At 39.1% G+C, this 25,228-nt stretch overlaps 1 protein-coding gene and 1 long non-coding RNA gene across 2 annotated transcripts in view; both read left to right on the plus strand.

Moving 5' to 3' along the window:
• Positions 1 to 25,228, plus strand: part of LOC121379756 (calpain-8-like) — a 26,762-nt gene continuing 1,534 nt past the window's right edge. Inside the window, exons 1-10 of the mRNA XM_041508404.1 lie at positions 1 to 123; positions 165 to 250; positions 710 to 905; positions 2,049 to 2,118; positions 8,974 to 9,084; positions 10,422 to 10,575; positions 10,800 to 10,974; positions 13,850 to 13,936; positions 17,180 to 17,265; positions 24,542 to 24,648. Coding sequence (XP_041364338.1) covers positions 1 to 123; positions 165 to 250; positions 710 to 905; positions 2,049 to 2,118; positions 8,974 to 9,084; positions 10,422 to 10,575; positions 10,800 to 10,974; positions 13,850 to 13,936; positions 17,180 to 17,265; positions 24,542 to 24,648 — 1,195 coding nt within the window. The remainder of the gene's footprint in view (positions 124 to 164; positions 251 to 709; positions 906 to 2,048; positions 2,119 to 8,973; positions 9,085 to 10,421; positions 10,576 to 10,799; positions 10,975 to 13,849; positions 13,937 to 17,179; positions 17,266 to 24,541; positions 24,649 to 25,228) is intronic.
• Positions 13,852 to 19,100, plus strand: LOC121378209. Its single transcript, XR_005958684.1, has 3 exons — positions 13,852 to 13,936; positions 17,180 to 17,265; positions 19,042 to 19,100. It is a non-coding gene; the product is annotated as an uncharacterized LOC121378209 (long non-coding RNA).

Consider the following 25,228-nt stretch of genomic DNA (forward strand, 5'->3'; position numbering starts at 1 on the left):
ATGAACAGGCATCCGCACCTGAGTCACCCTCGCATCTCTAACCGGTCTTGGCGGGAAACTGGGGACAACAGACGACAGGGCCGAAGGCGGCGCCTGGGACAAAAATCCCAACTGCGGAGCCACGTAAGAAAACTTTAAAACTGACTCTCCTGAAATCCGCCCAGGATGTCCCTGATAGTGGACAGGAAGCAACGACTCCTGCCATCTCGGCGAGGGATACCGCCGTGACCTTCTGCCTTAGTCCCCCGAGGTAGGCAATCCGGTGCACAAAAAGGCCGCCCCCCCACCCCGAAAACCCGCCGCAGCCGTTGAGGGAAACTCCGGCACCGGCCCCTCCGGATACACATCATATACATAGGGAGGACTCAAAGGGTCCTGCATCGAGTGCATCACGCTTGGACCCGCCCCCGAAGTCGGTATCCCCACATCTTCACCCGAACCCGGGCGGAACGTTGGAGTTCATAAGAACCCCGGAACCACGGAAGGAAATGTTTTATTTAACGACGTACTCAACGCATTTTATTTACGGTTATATGGTGTCAGACATATTGTTAAGGACCACACAGATATTAAGAGAGGAAACCTGCTGTCACCACTTCATGGGTTACTCTTTCCGATTAGCAGCAAGGGATTTTTTATATGCACCATCCCACAGACAGGGTAGTACAAACCACAGCCTTTGATATGCAGTTGTCCTTTTTTGAAACAGAAGGAACCGATGGAGCTCTCGAGCCTCCAGGAGCCGATCCAGTCGGCTTAAGATGAGATATAGGGGGAACCGCAGCGGCAGAACCCGCCACCAGCACTGGCGCCCAACCCGCGGCGGCGCCGCAACCTCCGCCGAGACAACAGGTGCCACCTCTGCCGACAAAGATAAGGTTCCCTCTACCAGAGAAGCCTCCCCGGTAGTCAAACCTTCCTCTGCCTCAGCCGAAGCATAGAACTTCAGTCAACCACCAATATCACTGCACAAGCGGCAGGACGAAGAGGAAGCTTTCTTCAGCCCACCAACCTTCTTAACTCAGACCACCGGCCTCGGTTAGGTCAGGTCAAGTCAGGTCAGGTCATAAGGTTTTACGTGCACATTCAGAGCAAGCTGTTGTAGCGCACACGTCTGTCATGGGTACAGGTGTCGGCTCCTTTGCCTTGGTGGTGTCGTGGTTACGCCATCGGACATAAGGCTGGTAGGTGCAGGGTTCGCAGCCCGGTACCGGCTCCCACCCAGAGCGAGCTTTAACGACTCAATGGGAAGGTGTAAGATCACTATACCCTCTTTTCTCTTACTAACCACTAACAACTAACAACTAACCCACTGTCCTGGACGGACAGCCGAGATAGCTGAGGTGTGCTTGAACCCTAATTGGATATAAGCATGAAAAATATGTCTTGGCATCTTGTAACTCGTCTACGTCGAAATAGAAATGAGGCATCATTACGAGCATTGCAGCTTTAAATACTCATCACTACCCCAATCTGTTCCCCCGAGTTTCACGTGCATTCGCCAAAATCTGACCATTTCACGCCGATTTCCTGCAGTTGTCGCACAATGTGCCACAACGTGCATTAAATTTGTTTTATGGTACATTTTGGCATGCTGTCCCATTCTAGGAACATTAATAAACATGGTCATTCAGCAACATTGTACAAAAAAACTATATTTTGTAAAATCAAAGACTTTTCTTCTTTTCCTATCACCTATGCATTTCTTTTTTGACAGAGTATATTTATATCTTTCTGTCGCTCGTTAACGCGACCCATAGACAGTGTTTGTGCAATTCCTCTCGGTCTCTTGGCCCTAATTCTGATTATTTTGAGGGGTGCAATTTTTCCCTCCTCTGCATTTGAAGGAATGTGATTTCCACCCGCCCCCCTCGTAAGCATTTTGAGGAGTGCGATTTTTGGCACTCCTGGGGTTTTCAAAAACGAAGGTCTGGATCGGCTACTGGATGTCAGACAAGGTACGTACAACACTATGATTCGACAAACGAGTGAAGATCTGGAGAGAAGGGAGATACGTACATATTCATGTTCTTTTTTTTTTCTTTCAGGAAATTTCTGACAATGCCAAGTTCATTGTTGACGGCGCCACATATTATGACATACAGCAGAATGGACTGGGTAAGTTCCAATAAAACCTGAATACATTTTTTTTTAAAGTTTGTTTTGTTTAACGACATCACTAGAGCACATTGATTTATTAATCATCGGCTATTGGATGTCAAACATATGGTCATTTTTGACAGTCATAGAGGAAACCCGCTACATGTTTCCATTGGTAGTAAGTGATCTTTTATATGCACCATCCCACAGATAAGACAGCACATGCCACGGCCTTTGATATACCAGTCGTGGTGCACTGGCTGTGACGAGAAATAGCCTAATGGGCCCACCGACTGGTATCAATCCCAAACCGACTGTGCATCAAGCGAGCGTTTTACCACTGGGCTATGAACCAAAGAAAGAAATGTTTTATTTAATGGCACACTCGACACATTTTATTTTGTGGTTATATGGCGTCTTGCATATGATTAAGGACTACATAGATATTGAGAGAGGAAACCCGCTGTCGCCACTTCATGGGATACTCTTTTCGATTAGCAGCAAGGGATCTTTGATATGCATCATCCCACAGACAGGATAACACATACCACGGCCTTCGATATACCAGTCGTGGTGCACTGGCTGTGATGAGAAATAACCTAATGGGCCCACCGACGGGGATGGATCCCAAACCGACCGCGCATCAAGCAGGCGCTTTACCATTGGGCTATGAACCATGTCGACCGAGCTGTACTCTAGTCTGGTTCTCTCTTGTAATGTCACAGAAAAATCAACCTTCACTGAAGGGATTCCATACACGGACTCTTAGCGTCAGCTAACAGAGAAATGGAGCTAATAGAAGAAGTTTGTTTTGTTTAACGACACCACTAGAGCACATTGATATATATCCCGTTAGGGTTTGTTGACTAGTTGGATATTGGCATGAATGGGAAAGAAATATTTAATGGCATGCCAGCACATGATATTTTTAATGCCTTCTAGCCTATACTTGAACAGACAAAAACTATTCCTAATAAAACTCGCCATTTTATTGACACTGGTACTCAAACATGTGTTATTCTTAGTAATACACTGTAGGCGAAATGCAAATGGTCAACAGTCAAATTCACAAAATTAGATGTCATTGTTGATAATGTAAACATTTTGTAATAAAACATTTATCTGATAAAAACAATGTATCGATTTACTCAGGCAACACATATAACGTGTGGTACCTTGCATTTTATTTTACCAGCAAAATATAGGGTGTCTCGTGGCATTTGAGATAAAATATTTCAAAAGGAAAATTGTTACCGGCATAGTGGCTGCTCCAACAAAACAGTGTCAAGGTATCATTTATATGCACTTCCCCATTGACAGGAAAGTACATACCACAATCTTTTAATGTACCAGTCCTGGGCACTGGTTGAAGTAAGATAAAAGGCGATGGGTCCACTAAGGGCAATCAATCATAGATCCCATCGCATCTACCTGTACCACTGAACTATGCTGACATGGGTGATATACTGCATGCGTGTACAGAAATGAACTACTCTACTAGTCTTATCATATATAAATTGCAAATACACTGCGGTAACTGTAGATTAAAAATAAGACATTTTCAGGTATAGTTTTGATTGTCAATGTTTTGAAAACATTTTAATTTGTTAATTGAATAAAGATTGTTGATTAAAATATTTAATAAACAGTGAATGCAATTAAGTACAATAAGACCAGGTGTAAAAAATATCTAAATGCAGTTTAATGCATTCGTCATCAGCATTAATCTGGTGCGTGATTAAGTAAAATGTTTGTCTAATACGCTAATAGAATGATATACATGTACACACACACATTTTATTTAAACACACTATAGCAGTAACCACTTTGTTATAATGACCAGAGATCCCTCAGCATTGAAACATTTGAAATGTTACAATTATTCCAGTTAATGTAGTAATATCTAGATATTTTAGCCCAGAAAATATGAATGTGCATACATTTCAACTACTACAATGAACAATATTTATTATTAATATGCATATTTATGTTATGCCATTTATATAAAGGGGTCGCTTCTTCTAACCAATTAGTTATAATATGAACTACCATGAACGGACTCCGATTTAGAGAAAAATACTTGACCTTTATCTACTAATGTTCAACTATATGTCAAATATTATATAATGTCTATAAAATATACAATGACTAGAAACGTTACAATCCTGTGATGATGCCTTTGAAATAATATAAACTAATTTCCCTCTATGCTAAGTAAATTAATTATTTTATTGCGTATGGTCATAAAACAGTTATCATCTTTGGGTCGGCATCCTTTTTACAATAAACAATTCCCAGGCATTTTCATTTTAAATTGCAACTTAAATTTATTTTTTATATATTATTCAAATTGTCTACAAAATACAGACATAGCTAGATCATAATTTTTAACTAAGGTTGTTGCATATGGGAGCCATGTTTAAAAAAAAGAAAGAAAGAAACGAATTTTATATTTATTGACACACTCAACACAACTACAGGTATGTGGTGTCAGATATGAGGTTAATGACCACAAATATATTTTAGAGAGGAAACTATGGGCAACTTTTTTTTATTAGCACCAAGGGATCTTTAATATATGCATCATCCCACAGACAGGATAGTACATATCATGGTCTGTAACACCAGTTGTGAAGCACCACCTGGAACGAGAAATAGTCCAATGATTCCACTAACAGGGATCGATCCTAGACTGACCGTACACCAGGCCAGCACTTTACTACTGGGCTACCTCCTGCCCCCGGCAAATTAATTTAATTATATTATTTGTTCTCTAATACACATAGTAACTATTTAGACTAAAATAAGGGAAAACAACTTTCCTGTTTAACTATAGTACTGTCGGAAATAGAATAAAAATGATTTTCGTCGATTATTTCTTACATAATAAACTGACAAGTAAATATTTTGTAAATATCTATTTAATGATACTCTACCTAATTTAGCATTTACTTGTTTGGGCTCTCTTTGATGTATAAGGTGGTGTTTACTCTTGAAATTAAAAGAAAGATGTCAGTAAACTGGTGATTTGTGACCTTTATTGGAAGAGACTATAACATATTTTGATCAACATGTGTCAGTTTCATTGCTGTTATGTACAATATGTGAGGGACTGTTTCTGATGATGGTTTACCCCTATATCCCTCTCCAAAACAAAATTCTTTGTAGTCATTTATAAGTAACTTTTCAGCAAGAACCATTCTGAGTTTGTGATCTATTATACCGGTATTAAAGGTGCTATCTCAATGTTGCACAATGACAGCTATTGCAAATCATTTTCTTAATAAACTTTTGATTTAACATTCAAAGAAGACTGTCACGGGGATTCTATAATTCCCGTAACTCAATAAAACATGATTATCAAAATATCTCTTCTAACTGTATACCTATTAGATCTCTCTGTAACAGGCGGTTAAACCCTAGTATGGCTCGTCTCTAGGTATGATCAGAGATACGATCTTATATAAAGTATATATATTATAGCACGTTTAGCTCACTAGAAACACAACAAAACACAATACACTTTGGAATCTGTATTAACCTACGCTGACAAACGTACAGCCGTAGTAGTTAATTAATAACAACAATAATAACAACCCAGAACTGATCACTTAATTAGTTAATCTCTAGGTGTCTAGTTACACAATATGCGAATCACTTCACCGTGACACAACACCCACACGTGTGATAATTGAGAAACGCTTCCAGGAGAAGTTAATTAATAAAGGAATTACAGCTCTATTCCTAACGGGTTAATTTTTAATTAACCCTAGCTACTCATTCAGTAACCTTGTAAGACAGAATTAATACTGGTACCTATCACAATAAAGACAATAACCTACAGTTTACCTAGGTCTTCTAGGATGACTGGCTAAGCTTTATATTACCAAATACTCGTATAAAATATAGAACAGTAAGACTACGATTTACTTCGTCAGATGACCGAAGACACTGTCTAAAGAATATTGGTATAATACAGTATTAAAATATTTAAAGTCACATCAATCACATCAAGGTTATACACAGAGCAGAAATAAAATATTTACCAGTCCAAACAGACAACGTTCCCGGGAGCTTCCTTTTCGTTCTCTCGATATTTCTAAAAACTAGCTATTTATTATAAAATCAGAATTCGCCTGGGGGTACAAGGCGGTACCTCCCCCTATCATCTGATATTTCCACCGCGACCATGCGGTATTATTTCTCTCTGACCGTCAGACTTACTGACGCCATCGTCGCCAAATCACGGTCGTCGAAACCGCACTCGCAGAGGTATTACGTAACTACTCGCCACATGGCCTCCACAGCTGGACTAAGTGCATATTAGAATGCCCGATCGCGCGAAGTATTAGGTAACAAGTTGCCCACCTGGGCTACGTGCAATGAACTGCACACGGCCCTCTAACACAATTAAAATCGCCACAGGCGAAACAAATTTAAGAACATGTTCCGTCACAAAGACACCTTTAACTATATGCCCATAAATGATTATAGGAAATAATTTTATCTACTAGTAGAAAATACATTTTTATTGGAGAATCTTTATCACAAACAGATGCTCACATATAACTATGATATAGCACCTTTAAGTGGTTGCAAGATTATGTAAATTTCGAATGTACTTATATTGAATTTATATTCAATAAATATGTTTGTCATAATTCATCATTTATGCTGCAATTTGAAATAATCAGTTAACTTACAGTTTTAAATTAAAAGTTTGTTTAAGGGTAAATGAAATTGACACATGATCAAAATGTGTTATAATCTATTCCAATAAAGGTCACAAATTACCTGTTTACTGACATCTTTATTTTAATTACAAGAGTAAACACCACCTTGTACATCAATGAGAGCCAAAACAAGTGAATGCTAAATTAGGTAGAGTATCATTAAATAGGTATTTACAAAATATTTACTTGTCAGATTAACATGAAAGAAATAATTGACCAAAATCATTTTTATTCTATTTCCGACACTACTTTAGTTTCTCTGTCTCTGTGTTTCTTCTGTAGAACTAAATGAACTCTGCAGTCACTTTTGATTAAATTATTTACATAACCGGCATTTATTCAGCAACCAGTTATCAACACGCACATTTTACCACATTCCAGATGTCTAAGAACTACACACTTCCAGCCCCCCCCCCCCCCCCCCCTCATTGTCTGCAGTCCATCTCAGATTATCACAAACCGACCGGTCATCGTGATGCGTAAACAGTTAATTCTAGCTACCTCAGCCAGAGTTGTTATTTCTTTGTAAGCCAAAACACCCAGCCACAGAGATAGTTTACATAAAACACCATCGCTGGATGTAAACACTTAGAGCTAGCATGTGTCATTAGCATGTCAGGCAGTATGGCACCTAGGATTCAATCGTCTCAGACAGTTTACAGCCCACCACAATCCAGTGTTGTAAGCTATGGGTGATACTACAAAATTCTAGAGAGACAGAATAAGGTAGTGCTGAAAACATGGTTTTTGCCTTTTGTGGAATTGGACATAAAAGATAATTGGTTTGGGTTCTGTTCTATAAAAGCATAAATAAATGATTGGTTTGAATGAGACATTGTGAAATGATAGTACACATTCCCATGATGCTGACAAGGTGATTAACTCATTTTTGTATATATATATAGTCTTAGAGAGGAAACTCGCTATATTTTGCCATTAGCAGCGAGGGATCTTTTATATGCACCATCCCACAGACTGGATAGTACATACCACGGCCTTTGATATACCAGTTGTGGTGCATTGGCTGGAACGAGAAATAGCCCATTAGAAAACCTGCCACTAGCTACTGCCGATAGGAGCATTTATACCGACACTACTGCATACTCCCCCCTCAAGTGAAGTTACGTCCCGGAGCTGTGGGCCACGGGTAGTCGAACTGTTACGGTTCTGACTGGACTATAATTGTATTCTTGTGCTGACATTCCTGAGTTTGCTGCAATTTTTAGGATATTATCGACTAATAGAGACTTTTTGACCACTGTAAGTACAGACAAAATCCAGTTTGGGCTTCTTACAAATATTAAGACGACCAGAAACACATTGAATATACAGACACTGATATTCTAAACAAGAAAATATATTAAATATGTAAGTTTAATCGTAGAACTATTTTATAAGTGGGAAACATCTTACAATGCAGCAAACCCTTTAAGAACACACCCAGTCTCTACGTCGACTCTAAATGTAACAGAAACATGAACCTACGCTGAGGGGATTCAACCACCAACTAGCCTTTGCATCTTTGAGGTGCAGCACGACTGGTACATCAAAGGTCGTGGTATGTGCTGTCCTGTCTGTGGGATGGTGCATATAAAAGATTCCTTGCTACTAGTGGACAAATGTAGCGGGTTTCGTCTCTAAGACTAAATGTCAGAATTACAGAATTACTAAACGTTTGACATCCAAAAAGCCTATGATTAATAAATCAATGTGATCTAGTGGTGTCGTTAAACAAAACAAAATTTAATTTTGAGGGAAACCAAGACACGAATACGTCTCTTCACGACGTGATGACGAATTCGAATCTGCATAAATATGCATTGAAATGTCGGATAACGGGATATTTAATTTACCTCAAAAGGTATACATTATCTGGTCTGTTCATAACAATGTTATTTTTTAACCGAAACACGTTTTTCCTAATCTGAATTCAGGTTGTGTGATCATTATATCTGATTTTACTCAATTGTTCAACGTTCATTCATTTGTTCGTTCTTTCGTCCTTTTCTTTCTTCTTTCATTCAGTCAGTCAGTCAGTCCTAATAGTCGCTGATTAAAAAATATGTTGGTATATCGTTAAAAAAAAAAATCATAAACCTCAAACAGTTCTTCATCTTTTTCTTCTTTTTTTTGTTTGTAGGTGACTGTTGGTTCGTTGCTGCTGCAGTTACCCTAGCAGCATCTCCAAGTAATAGGAAACTCTTTGAGAGAGTTGTTCCCCTTAACCAAAGCTTCGACCACAATTATGCGGGTACGCTGGTGTTGTTTTTATTCGTTATCAGTTTGCCAATGAGAATGACTTGCACCAATAAGCCAAAGGGAATATGAATTCTAGTACGAAAGTACGCTGCCAAAACAAATATCTACAAACCTTCAAGGCTATTGTCCAATTATTTATATAATTGCCCTAAATTTTAAGAACATGGCGAAGCTATGATTTTTTATTTCCCACTATTTCTGTTTAAGGCCCAAAAGACACCAAAACTGGGTCTTGGTCTGGGTCTGGCGAATGTGGCAAAGACATCATGTCTGGTGTATTTTGAGGTTTGCGTCTGTTATCAACATGTATTAACTGCGTTAATATCTTTAGAGCATCCTAATTATGAGCATCCTAATTGGATTAATGTATGTCTTTTCTGTTGTTTATTAAGAAACATTTAAAATGTGACTCGTACTGACTAGAGCTGCCAGTCTGGCAGTGTGAAAATATGGCGCATGTTCCATGCCGTCTGTTGCCAGATCTGTAGTTTGCGCCAGAACAGACGCGGTGTGTCTTGTCTCATTTGATTCAGTGTTTTTAATTTTCGACTGGTACCATACTCCCGAGACCCAGACCCAGACCGAGACCCAGCTTCTGTATATTTTGGGCCTAAGATGTACCCGGGCCTGTGGTTATAAAACTTTATCATCCACAACCACTGAGAAACGGTTAAGTTACTGCAAAACAGCCGTACATAGTGGGGTGCCAGAAAGAAATGAAAAAGCTATCTTTGTAGTTTAGGTGAAAAAGAGCCTATGGTTTTGTACCCTAATTCTGTTGAGGATTTTTCTATGCCACGATCCCCCCCCCCCCCCCCCCCCACACACACACACACCCGCTCTCAACTCCAATATATATACATGTATATTTTATATTCAGTCCTGAACAAACAAATCAGAATGACCGTAAATATGAGTTGTGTAGAATGTAATATTCATTTAGACAGATAGACAGAGGAAGAGACAGAGACAGAGACAGAGACAGAGACAGAGAGAGAGAGAGAGACAGAGAGAGACAGACAGAGAGACAGACAGACAGACAGAGAGTTATATGGCGTCGGACATATGGTTAAGGATCACACATATATTGAGAGAGAAAACCAGTTGTGGAGCACTGGCTGGAACGGAGGGGTAAAAGGGAAGGGGGTGGAGAGAGAGATAGGCAGACAGGCAGAAAATAGTTTTAAAAGACAAACTAATCATATTAGAAGCGATAAGAACCAAAAGTATAAAGTGCGCGAGTGTAATAAGAAATGCAATTTTTTTAACATTCTATTCAGTGTTATATGCTATGATCTATTTTCCTTTGTCGTGTTCTATTTCTTCTAGGCATCTTCCGATTTCACTTTTGGCAATATGGCGAGTGGAAGGAGGTGGTGGTGGACGATCGATTGCCCACGCGCCATGGTAAACTCATCTACGCTGCAAACCGGAAAGAGACGAACGAGTTCTGGTGTCCTCTCTTGGAGAAGGCGTATGCAAAGTAAGTATTTCACTTCCAGTATAACCAGACATAGTATGCGAAAATGTAACCCCGTTTGAACTGCATTAATCACAACTGCGCTGCTAATCGTTAAATTACCAAATGTTTGACATCCAATAGCCGATTATTAATAATAACTCAATGTGCTCTAGTGGTGTCGTTAAGAAAATAATCATAAAAACATAACTAACTAACTGTTGTCAAATGCTGTTTCACTCACGCAGACTCTACGGGTGTTACGAAGCTATCGACGGTGGGTGGATACACGACGCCCTTGTGGACATGACGGGCGGGATCTCCGAGCTCATTGAAATGCAAGAAGGAATATCATTGGACGAACTCCGAACGACGCTGTTTTCCAAGGAGAAGATGAACACGTTGATGGGAGGAGCCATTGATGTAAGTATTAACTGTGCAATATATCGTAAGCAGTACCGGTCTCGATGGCGTCGTGGTTAAGCCATCGGATATAAGGCTCGCAGCCCGGTACCGGCTCCCACTCAGAGCGAGTTTTAACGACCCAATGAGTAGGTGTAAGGCTACTACAGCCTCTTTTCTATCACTAACCACTAACAATTAACAAATAACCCACTGTCCTGGACAGACAATCCAGATAAATGAGGTGTGTGCCCATGTGACGGTACATGCTCTTAATTTCTTTTCGCCTGTGGCGATATTAATTGTTTTAGAGGACCGTGTGCAGTTCCAAATGCACTTAGCCCAGATGGGCAATTTGTTACGTAATACCTTCGCGCGACCGTGCATTCCAATATGCACTTAGTCCAGCTGTGGAGGCCATGTGGCCAGTAGTTACGTAATACCTCTGCGAGTGCTGTTTTTACAACCGTGATTTTGGCGAATGGCGACAGCCAGTCTGACGATCAGAGAAAGATATGCCGGCGTCGTGGCTGTGGAAAATCCACATGATAAGATTCAATACCGCCTTGTGCCCCCCAGGGGATATTCGCTGTCTCTGAGAGTTTTTAATAAATAGCTAGGGTTTTAGAGATATCGGGGAGAAACATTTGGAAGTATCCAGGGGAACGGACGACGTCCATTGAACGATCTATATTAGTTCAGACGGGACTTTGGTAATTATATATTTTCTGCTCTGTGTATAACCTTGATGTGATTGATGTGACTTTAAATATTTTAATACTGTATTATACCAATATTATTTAGACGGTGCTGCCGGTCATCTGACGCAGTAATCTGTAGGCTCACTGTCCTAAATACTTATAAAAAGCTTAACCAGTCATCCTAGAGGACCTAGGTAAACTGTAGGTTATTGTCTTTATTGTGATAGGTACCAGTATTAATTCTGTATTACAAGGTTATTGAATGAGTAGTTAGGGTTAATTAAAAATTAACCAGTTAGGAATAGAGTTGTAATTCCTTTATTAATTAAGTTCCCCTGGAAGCGTTTCTCAATTATCACACGTTACTGAACGAGTAGTAAGGGTTAATTAAAAATTAACCAGTTAGGAATAGAGTTGTAATTCCTTTATTAATTAAGTTCTCCTGGAAGCGTTTCTCAATCATCACACGTGTGGGTGTTGTGTCACGGTGAAGTGATTAGCATATTGTGTAAACTAGACACCTAGAGATTAACTAATTAAGTGATCAGTTCTGGGTTGTTATTATTTGTTGTTGTTAAGTAACTACTGCGGCAGTACATTTGTCAGCATAGGTTAATACAGATTCCAAAGTGTATTGTGTTTTTGTTGTGTTTTCTAGTGAACTAAACGTGCTATAATAATATATACTTTATATAAGATCTTATCTCTGATCATACCTAGACGAACCACTCGGGTAAATACAGCTCGATACAGAGAGATCTAATAGATATACAGTTAGGAGAGATATTTGGATAATCGTGTTTCATCCAATTACGAGTATTGTAGGATCCCCGTGACATGCCCATGACACCGTGCTTGAACCTTAATTGGATATACGCTCGAAAATAAATGAAATGAATGAACGTAAGCAGTCCATTAAAACAAGTGTTTGGGGGGGGGGGGGTTCTTTACCATTACAGCTGTAGGCAAATGTTTAGTTATCATTATAGCTCGGTATCACATACTAAAATAAAGGGAGGAAATGGAAAATAGGGGTGGATCCAGTGCTTTTCTTAGGAGGTGTACAATTTAATGCTTTATATAATATGCGTTATTGGGGCATGATCTTCTAAAACATTTTTCAATAATGTGCTCGTGGTTCAGTTATGGGCCAGTTGGAATAATTTATATAAAGAATACTACATGAGTGGCCGTTAGATATCATTTATCTTACAAGTTGTTTAAATAGAGAATACTACGTGAGTGGCCGTTAGATACCATTTATCTTACAATGAGTTGTTTAAATAGAGAATACTACACGAGTTGTGTAAAAACGTATCTAACGAGCGACAGAGAGTTGAATAAATTTTAAAACAACGAGTTGTAAGATAAATGGTATCTAACGGGCACGAATATAGTACTCTAGTTCTTACACATCTTCAACAATGAATTTAAACGTCTTTTTTAAATTAAAGCTTATTTACGTTCTTTGTGCTTTAGTTAACTGATGCGTAACCGTGTAATCGGTTACAGGTTAATTTATGTCGATTGTGACTGTGATGTTTCTCATTGGACAGTAGTGACCTGGTCATCACCAAGGAGCAGTCAGTCGTATGTCTTTAAATTGTTATCACACGCATATGTGTTATCAAAAATAACGAATGGTATTCTTACCAACGGATGTGTAAGAAATAATTTTCTATGATTTTGCAAATAAAGTCAGATAAAAGTACATGGCGTTCACGAAGAAACCCGAAGGCCCTATACGAAACGAACCTGCGCTGTACCTTCTTGTGGTGACGTGTAGCGTTGGTACTAGTTAACAACATGTAAGTTTTACCCTCTGGCAGAAACCCTGACAACCCCTCTCTAAGTAGGTCATGGCCACAGCAGGTCTGTCTCAGCCTAAAATATGTCAGGGCCAGAACGGAAGTATGACACGCACCTGCCTCAAGTATGTCATTGTCAAGGTAGCAGGACATACCAAAGTCATCACATTATACGGGCCCCGTTACTACTAATTTCCTAGAATATTATTAAAAAGATAAACGACGACAGCAACAACACCACAACATCCCCACCACCACCATCACCACCATCACCACCAACAAAAAAACACCCAACAACAACAAACAAACAAAAAGTACAAAAACAAGAAACACAAAAAGTTCAGCTACAACTATCGAAAATATTATTTCTAATTTTTGAACTGACAGAACAAACCCGGATCAAGACATCGTGAAGCTCAACGGAAGAACGGACTGATCGAAGGTCACGCCTACAGCATTGTCGACATCAGAGAGGTTGTTATGTTGCGTTTTGTTGTGATGTGTTGTTGTTTTGTGTTGCGGTTTTTTGGGTGTGTTGTATTGTGGTTGGTTGTGTTGTGCCGTGCCGTGTGGCATTGTTGTTTTGTGTTGTGCCGTGCTGTGTTGTTTTGCATTTTGATGTGTTGTGTTGTGATATATTCTACTGTGTTGTGCTACTGTGTTATGTTGTGCTATACCATGCCGTGCCATGTTGTTATTGTTTTGTGTTGTGTTGTGTTATGTTGTGTTGTAATGAGTAGAGTTGTGATGTGTTGTGTTATGATATGTTGTTTGTCTTGTGATATGTGTTGTGATTGGTTGCGTTATGTTGTTTTGTGTTACATTGTGTTGTCTTATATTATGATTTGAAATGTGATTTTATTATTTTAGTTTAGTTTAGTTATACCACTCTTAGCACTACCCCTTGTCCTCTTACTACTAATAATACTACTACTACTACTACTAGTAGTAGTAGTAGTAGTACTACTACTACCACTACTAGCACTACTACTACTATTACTATTACTAACACTACTATTACCATACTACCACTACTACCACCACTACTACTACTACTAACACTACTACTAACACTACTACTACTACTACTAACACTACTACTACTACTACTACTACTACTAACACTACTACTACTACTACTACTACTAACACTACTAACACTACTACTACTACTACTAACACTACTAACACTACTACTACTACTACTACATTACTACTACTACTATTACTAACACTGCTATTATTACTACTACTACTACTACTAACACTACTATTATCACTACTACTACTACTACTATTACCACTACTACTACTAACACTACTACTACTACTACTAACACTACTGTTACTACTACTACTACTACTACTACTACTAACACTACTACTACTACTACTAACACTACTACTACTACTACTAACACTACTACTACTACTAACACTACTACTACTAACACTACTGTTATTACTACTACTACTACTACTACTACTAACACTACTACTACTACTACTAACACTACTACTACTACTACTAACACTACTAACACTACTACTACTACTACTACACTACTACTACTACTACTACTACTACTACTACTATTACTATTACTAACACTACTATTACCATACTACCACTACTACCACCACTACTACTACTACTAACACTACTACTAACACTACTACTACTACTACTACTACTAACACTACTACTACTACTAACACTACTACTACTACTACTAACACAACTAACACTACTACTACTACTAACACTACTAACACTACTACTACTACTACTACATTACTACTACTACTATTACTAACACTACTATTATTATTACTACTACTACTACTAACACTACTATTATCACTACTACTACTACTATTATTACTACTACTACTATTACTACTACTACTACTAACATTACTACTACTACTACTATTACTAACACTACTATTACTACTACTACTACTACTACCAACACTAACACTACTACTACTACTATTACTACTACTACTACTATTACTAACACTACTATTACCACTACTACTACTAACACTACTACTACTACTACTACTAACACTACTGTTATTACTACTACTACTACTACTACTACTAACACTACTAACACTACTACTACTACTAACACTACTACTACTACTACTACTATATTACTACTACTACTACTATTACTAACACTACTATTACTACTACTACTACTACTACCAACACTAACACTACTACTACTACTATTACTACTACTACTACTATTACTAACACTACTATTACCACTACTACTACTAACACTACTACTACTACTACTACTAACACTACTGTTATTACTACTACTACTACTACTACTACTACTACTAACACTACTAACACTACTACTACTACTAACACTACTACTACTACTACTACTATATTACTACTACTACTACTATTACTAACACTACTATTATTACTACTACTACTACTACTACTAACACTACTATTATCACTACTACTACTATTATTACTACTACTACTATTATTACTACTACTACTACTACTACTAACACTAACACTACTACTACTATTACTAACACTACTATTACTACTACTACTACAAACACTAACACTACTACTACTACTACTACTATTACTACTACTACTACTACTATTACTACTACTACTACTAACACTAACTCTACTGTTATTACTACTACTACTACTACTACTACTACTACTACTATCACTACTACAACTACTACTACTACTACTACTACTACCATCACTACTACTACACTACTACTAACAATACCAGTATTACCACTACTACTACTAGTACTCGTATTACTACTACTACGTAGCTAGGATTTTATGTTGGTGGGGGGGGGGGTGGGGCAACTGAGTAGTTAATAGTCTAAAACTCCTTAAACGGTTAAGAAGAGAACTTTCTTTAAGTTTCTATAATTTGTTCCGGATTTTTTTCTGCCCCCCCCCTCCCCTTGTCCCCCCCCCCCCCCCCCCCCGCTAGCTACAGCTCTGGTAGTGAGAAGTCGAAGTCGCCGTAATATTTTGGACCTAATCAAAAACGAAATCACACAATGGACGTCAAGATTTAATGTCTTAACTCACACCTTATCGCTGTGTAGTATGTCAGACCGTGTTTTTACTTTGGCGCCTGACTGTACATCGACGTATGTCGCGCTACTCAATAATATTCACGTTTTTAATGAAACATGCAATTGTTTTGTTTAAATTTTATTACCGGAAGTAATATTTTATTTTGGAAATATTACGATTGAACCGAGTATATAATTTGGAATGTTTCGGATTAAATGGCAAAACTTGACTAAATGTACCAATAAAGTAATAAATATTGACTTCTATTTTTATTCGACTTCTCCCTTTTTTTCTGGGAAGGGATAAGTCACTTCTACTTTTTCAATTGTAGATTAGGGCCTGCTACTAACACTACTACTACTGCTGCTGCTGCTGCTGCTGCTGCTGCTAATACTACTGCTATTATTACTACCACTATTAATTACTACTACTACTATCACAACCACTACTACCACGACCACTACTACTACTACTACTACTACTACTACTACTACAACCACCACCACTACTATTACTACAACCACCACGACTACGACTACTACGTATTATTATTATTCAATTTCTGTTGCGTTGACGTATGTTTCGAATATTGATAATGTTTATTTGTTGTACAGATTAATCAAGGAGGAAAATCTACAACGCTGTTACGCCTAAGAAACCCGTGGGGTAGAGGTGAATGGAACGGACCGTGGAGTGATGGGTAATAAGCATTTCAGTAACAAGCATTGTCTGAAGAATATAACACTTTTGTATGTTACTCCGTGATAAGCTTTACGTCATGAAATAAGTGTAGTGATACAGTATTTGGTAATGTCTACATGCATCTACATTTATCTAGTAGAGGCAAAATAATACAGTTCCATGACCAATTTACGGGAACAAAGGTTTGAAGGTGTTTTTTCATATCTTCAAAGCTGTCTGAATAAAAGTGTCGGGGTTGACCCTCTCACAAGTGTGGGCTAACTCCGCCAGGAGGTGAAATCCAAAATGGCCACCAAAAAAGATCAAAACACGTGTTTTTTCAGCTTCTGCTTGTCGTATGAGTTCGATGTCTAAATATATGTTTTGGGGTCATATAATTCACTTTTACACAGTAGAACAGTGTTAGATAATATATACAATTATTTCAGACAAAAATTCAAAATAGTTGTCAAAATTAATCATTTGCTTCATTTTTCACATAACTCCTCTAGGAAAGTCGAACAGACAGTTGCTGTATTGTTCTTATTTGCTTTCAAACTGATTTGGATACACAGAAAAGAAACTGTTATTAATAATAATTTATGTCCAGGATGGTATGTCCTCATCAGGCTCCGAATCAGTTGAGTCGTACAAGTTTTATGTTCTGCATCCTCTACCTTGGATGCAATTAATGTTGTGTTTTGATATGAGACTACTTAATGCACTGGGAAGCATAGGCTTTGTGTCCTTGCACTTTCATCGGGTGTCATGCATGATCATGTGAAGAAGGTGGCCATGAGACACGGTTTGCTATAATTCAGCAGCAGGTACGCTTGATGGTGTTCATCATTCTCCATTGGATACTCCTTGGTGGACACTTGGGGTTTTATTCCTATCCCAATGAGTGTCTTACGTCTCGGAGGCGTGGTATGGGCTGCTATTTGTTAGGGGTAACTTATGTAAATTATTCTGAACCTCCATCCCCACCCCCAACTTTTGCCCATGTCTGTAATAAAAATAAAAACATAGAAGAAAACAAACTAAATGTAAAATGTCTGTAGACGTTCTTTAGAGTATTAGTGATTCAAAAGCTCAGCATCTCCCTCCATATAAGGGGCGAGACGTAGCCCAGTGGTACAGCGCTCGCTCGATGCGCAGTCGGTGTGCGATCGATCCCCGTCGGTGGTCCCATTGAGCTATTTCTCGTTCCAACCAGTGCACCACGACTGGTATATCAAAGGCTGTGGTATGTACGACCCTGTCTGTGGGATGGTGCATATAAAATATCTCTTGCTGCTAATCAAAAAGAGTAGCCCATGAAGTGGCGACAGAGGGTTTCCTCTCTCAATATCTGTGTGGTCCTTAACCATATGTCTGATGCCATATAACCGTAAATGCAATGTGTTGAGTGTGTCGTTAAATAAAATATTTCTTTCTTTCCTTTTCCTCCAATATCTCTCAGAATCTTGTGATTTCAGGTTTCAATATTAATAACTATTTTAATTTAAGCACACCTTCTCCCCTCCCCCCCCCCCCCTCCCCTCCCCTCCCTACGAATCCAAAATCCACTCTAACGCGCTCTGGGAAGGCATTTACTTGTAACAGGGCATTCTCATTACGCGAATAATCGCACCGACTTTTCCCATGCGATCAAATCGTACTATGATAACGAATCGCATGCGACAAGTCGGTGTGATTAATCGGATAATGAGCACGCCGCTTTATTTTTAAGATACTTCTATTTTGTAAGCTGATAAAACTCTTTAGAGATCACAAACAGAATCATTATATTTAGGTCGCCAGAATGGAGACACCTCCGTCGCTTTGATATCACGGCAACAGACATAAACGATGGAGAATTTTGGTAAGAATGTCTTTATGTCATCATATTTATATATTAAGATATAGAAGCACTGGCATATTCAAAATATTCAAGTTTGTGTTGTTTTATTCTGTGAAATAGTATGTTACAAATTTGTTAGAATTATGAAGAGAAAAATGTATTATGAAAGTGGGCTTCAGTCCAATCCAATCCAATCCAATAGGGTTTAACGTGCACATTCAGAGCAAGCTGTTTTAGCGCACGTCTGTCCTGGGCACAGGTGGCTTCTCCGTCCAGGACAGACAAGGTTGGAGTGGGTAGGAGGAGGGACCGCCTGCACTGGCAGGTGCAAGAGAGCAGTCCTGCCGTGACCGGTAACAGGCGGAGGAGTGGGCTACTGTGGCGGAACGACCTTTGTGCACTAAGCGACCTTGACCTCGTGACGTCACGGTGTGGGGGGGATCTCTAAGCGTCACGTCAGGATGCTGACCTACATACCTGCTTGTGGACGAGTGTGTGACTTAATATGTAATTAAGTTTATCCTATAACTTATCCATGATATCCATGTCATAAATCCATGTGAAAAATAGAGATTATTATACGAGCTTGCGTGTCGTACTGATTTTACGAAACGAGTGTCAGGATTTTGGTATTGCTGAGCGAGAGCGAGGGTAATACATGATTCCTGACACTCGTTTCGTAAAATCAGTACAACACACAAGCTCGGATAATAATCTTTATGTATTAACCCGGTTAATAATGGTATGCAAATTTAAAGGTATCTGCAAATTTGCAAGGTCTTTAGTTCCTGTGAATGGGTCATTTGTTTACAAGATAATGAATGAATGAATGAATGTTTAACGACACCCCAGCACGAAAAATACATCGGCTATTGGGCGTCAAACTATGGTAATGGAAAAAACAAAGTGATGATCAACATCAATATAAAAATTCAACAGCCAAATAAAAACACAGTGTAAAGGACTGTGTTAAAATACAAATATCACAGATAGATATAATTAAAATTTAGAATAAAACTCAGTGTCACGTAAAAATTGTAAAATAATTTCTGGATGGAATCGAAATGATTCCATCACATTTCTTTGTCCAAATAAATCTTTTCGAGTTGCTGACAACTGCTTACATGCCACCAAAATGTGTCGCACAGTCAGAAGACACTGACAGTGCTCACACTGAGGTGGAGGATCTTTCTTTAAGATAAATGAATGGTTTAAATATGTATGACCGATGCGGGCACGACACAAGACTATTTCATCCTTCCTGCACTGTCTATAGGAGGACTGCCACTCTCCCAAGACTGGCTTGATAGCATGAAGCTTGTTCGCAAACTCACCGTCCCAATCACGTTGCCAAGTTGAAAAGATAAATTTGTTGATATTAGTTTTAAAATCAGTATAAGGTACACCAACCCTGGCATAAGGCAAATCCAAAGCAGACTTGGCAGCAGAATCTGCCTTTTCATTACCCCTGATGCCAACATGGCTGGGTACCCAACAAAATACAATGTCTTTATTGGCAATAGATAAAAAGACACACTTTCGTATCACCATCCCAATTAAGGGATGGTCCAGCTTCATATTACGTAATGCTTGGAGACACGAAAGTGAGTCAGTAAAAATAATAAATTTGGATGCACTAGAATCCTTGATTTCAGCTAAGGCTTTAATGACTGCCCAAACTTCAGCACTAAAGATAGATGCCGAGTCAGGCAGTCGCATGGAAAGTATTGTGTCTGATGGAAAAACTGTAGCACAAGCCACATAATTCCCATCCCGTGATCCATCTGTATATACAGGAATGTAATCACGGTACTTGTCCTGAATTTCCATGAAGAACTGTTTATACACAACAGCATCTGTGCGATCTTTCTTCAGATGCGCAAGATCAAACACAATTTTAGGTGGTGTAATACAGCAGGGTGGTAAAACAAAATATGAAGGAGTTTCCAAAGTGTCAGTTAAATCAATGTTGGAAAGCGACAAAAAGCGCTTAATGTGAAGACCAAATGTACGAATAGCATTTAGCCTTGCATCAAACAACTTCATATATTTGTTGTCTAACACCGCATCATGTGTTGGATGTTTTGGTAAAGATTTAATCTTGGCAGCATACTGCAGAGAAAGCTTTGCACGTCTAGCACCCAAACAAGGTTCATGTGCATCAACGTACAAGCTCTCTACAGGGGATGTTCTAAACGCACCAAGACATAGCCTAAGTCCCTGGTTGTGTATAGGATCTAGCATCTGCAAGTAAGATTTGCGTGCCGACCCATACACAATGCATCCATAAACAAGTTTAGACCTCACAAGAGATCGATACAGAGGGAGCATAACCTTGCGGTCTGCTCCCCATTCCGTATTACCAATAACCTTTAAAATATTAAGAGCTTTCATGCCCTTCTTTTTAACATATTTAAGATGGGGCACAAAAGATAGCTTCCTGTCAAATATAACCCCCAGAAATTTAGTCTCCTCCACAAATGGAATTGGATTTTTGTCCAAAAACAACTGTGGATCAAAGTGGAGACCTCTTTTCTGGCAGATATGCACACAAAACCGTTTTTGCCTTTGAGAATCAAAAGCCATTGTCAGTTGCCCATTGATGAAGTTTATTCAAACAAAGCTGCAACTTACGTTCAATGATACTCATATTGGACGATCTGTAACAAATCTGAAAATCATCGACATATAACGAGCAATCCACACCAGGTGTTAAACACTGGGTGATGCTGTTAATTTTCACAGAAAATAGAGTTACAGACAGGATACTACCTTGAGGCACACCCATCTCCTGTGGGTGAATGTCAGACAAAGTCGACCCCACCCGGACTAAAAGATATCTCTCTTAAAAACTGAGATATAAAAACAGGAAGTCGACCTCTTAGGCACATGCCATGGAGGTCGTTTAAAATCCCATACTTCCACGTGGTATCGTAAGCTTTCTCCAAATCAAAAACCATTGAAACCAAGTGCTGATTATGGATGAAAGCTTCCCTACAAAACGTTTCAAATGTAATAAGATGATCAACCGTGCTACGTCTAGATCTGAACCCACATTGCACGTTAGTAAGCAATTTGTGAGATTCAAGATACCAGACAAGTCGACGATTGATCATGCGTTCCATGGTTTTACAAATGCAACTTGTCAAAGCGATAGGGCGATAACTAGTAGGATTGGTTGGATCCTTACCAGGCTTGGGAATAGGAATGATAATAGCTTTCCTCCAATCAGAAGGAAAGTCTCCAGAAATCCAGCATTTTCAGATGAAAAATTAATGGACTGCTTTTCAGCTTTAGTTCTGACAGATGTAAAAGCATCTGTACTGAAAGCAGAAGATGAATTATGAGAAAGGTTGTCTGCCAATGCATTGGCGATGTCACGATGAGACGTGACATCCGTGTTATTGACAGACAAATGATGAACTGTATCACTGGATTCTTTACCTTTGATTTTACGGATCCTATTCCAGACAGATTTCACCGATGTTTGTGAATTCAACTTGGAGACAAAAGTTCTCCAAGATGTTTTCTTACTCTTTCTAATCTCTCTGCGAGGCTTAGCCCTAGCAATACGAAATGCATCCAGGTTGTCTGCTGTAGGTTCACGTTTGAACCGCTCAAGCAACCTGTTTTGCTCTTTGAATGCATCTTTGCACGTATCATTAAACTATGGTTTATTAAAACGCTTTGGCACTGCCGAAGTCTTAGGAATAGGTTCATCTGCAATGTCCTTCAAGATGGAAGTGAACAAAGACATGGGATCATCAGCATCAGTAATGGCAAATTGTTGCAGACGAGTGCTGCACAGATACTGAAACTGACCCCAATTTGCCTTCGCCAACTTCCACCTTTGAACCCTTTCAAGTGATGGTGGTCATTCTCCAAAATAATGGGAAAGTGGTCACTACCACGAAGTGAAAGATCCACTTGCAGAATGAAAATATGTACGACTTTTATCATTAAATAAAAGTAAGTCGTTTTTGAGAATTAAGTCTTCCAATTGTTTACCTCTAATATTTATATCCTCGCATCCCACAAAGTGTGGTGACCATTAAAATCTCCCATAATAATAAAGGGAGTAGGGAGCTGATCAAGAAGACCTTGAAGATCCCTAGGATTAAAATAAAAATAATTACGAGGTGGCAAGTAAACTGAGCACAGAGTAACAGTTTTATGAGCCGTGACTTTGACAGCCACAGCTTGTAAATTGGTATTTAATGTTACTGAACTCTGAGGAATGTTTTCATTAACAAGAATGGAAACACCCTCAGATGCCCTATTTTCAGTTTCTTGAAACTTATGATAGAGGTTAAATCCTCTCATGGTAATATGATCAGTGTCCTTCAAGAAAGTTTCTTGAAGACACACTGAAATAGGATTATGTTTTTGAATTAAAAGACTTAATTCATAAAAATTGGGCCTAAACCCACGGCAGTTCCACTGAATGACTGAATTAGTCATTAGGGGGAAGTACAGGAGTTATCTTTGGCTTCAAATGGATTGTTGGTCGAAACCAACTTTTTTTCCGCTTTCTTCAGTCGTCCTGAAGAAAAATCCTTATGCTGCTTTTTAGTGTCTTTTCTTGACGGAAACTTACTGGGACCTGGCTCCCCAGGTGATGAGCCTCTTGGTGGATTCCTAGAATCCAAAGACACTTGAGTAGATGTTGAAACTTGTTTATGAACAGCTTGAACAGTCTGTTTTTTGACATCTTTTGGATGAGAAATCTTCTTAAATGTATCCTCACTGTTGAGCCAAGTTAAATCAGTTTGAGTAGCTATACTCGTTGTAGAAACCTTGACAGCCGTGGCATATGATTTACCTACTACCACATTTGTCGAAGACTTTACAAGTTTTCTAGCATCAATGAAAGTCAGGCGCTTTTCTACCTTGACCTGCTGCACCTGTTTTTCCACTTTCCACTTTGGGCACTCTCGCGAGTACGCAAAGTGTTTCCCTTTACAATTGGTACATATCATATCATTCTGACATGTCTTGCTGTCATGATCAAATTGACCACAACGAGCACATGTCAATCTGTTGCGACATGTATTCTGTCCGTGTCCAAACGTTTGACATTTGAAACACAGTAAAGGGTTGGGGATGTAAGGTACAACTGGTATATTCAGGTAACCTGCTTTAACTGAAGTTGGAAGTGTAGGCACATTGAATGACAGGATCAAGGTGTTTGTCGGCACAAGTTCGTTGTTCCGACGAACCTTAATCCACTTGACTGATGTAACCCCTTGTGAAGAGAGATTTTCGCACATCTCATCCTCACTAACTCCTTCCAAATCCCGAGATCGAACTACTCCTTTAGATGAATTTAGAGTAGCGTGAGGACTCACAATGATAGAAATGTTGCATATCATTTTAGATTTAAGAAGATTTCTGGAATGACTCTCTGTTGAACATTCAACCAACAATGAGCCATTCCTCAATTTCTTAACAGTTTTGGGCTCTTCGGCCAAGCCTTCGAGCCCTTTCTGAATCGCAAAGGGCGACAGTTTTTTCAAAGCCCCTTCATCGGAAGACCCGATGACGAGAAACCTTGGCCAGGTTTTCAAAGAAATCACTTTGGATTTTTTAACATGTCATGATGTATATTCTTCATCAGATGATGAAGAATCTGAAACTTCGGTGTGGACTCTTTTCAGGGTCCCATCAAAAGTTTGAGGTTGGTTTGATGCCATAGTAATTTGAAATAATTCATCAACCATGCCCCTACCCACCACGAAGTCCAACATGGGGACACGATGCTGCGGATAACCAGCAGAAACTCATGCCAGGGATACATGGTTGATATACTCAGGCAATACAAAATAATAAATCACCTGACTGACCCTAGCCACCGCCCAAAGAGCAACAAATACAAATGGTCAATGAAACAATGTTTGTTTTTGGACAATGTAACAAAACAAAGGTTGCATGCTCTCGAGCTTGGCGTGACCAGCCGATTGATCAGGTCAGGCCTCCCTGACCACCCGTCTGGCTGAACTCCAGGCCAAAGTGATCTGTTGCCAAAAAACATACCCGCAGATATGCCCCCAACTCAACCACCAGGATCCCATCATCCAGCATTACGGGGTGCACCTCACGGCCAACAAGGTGCCCCAAAAGGGGATTTGTGCTGTATTGG

Source organism: Gigantopelta aegis, chromosome 8, assembly GCF_016097555.1.
Source record: "Gigantopelta aegis isolate Gae_Host chromosome 8, Gae_host_genome, whole genome shotgun sequence".
Lineage (NCBI taxonomy): Eukaryota > Metazoa > Mollusca > Gastropoda > Neomphalida > Peltospiridae > Gigantopelta > Gigantopelta aegis.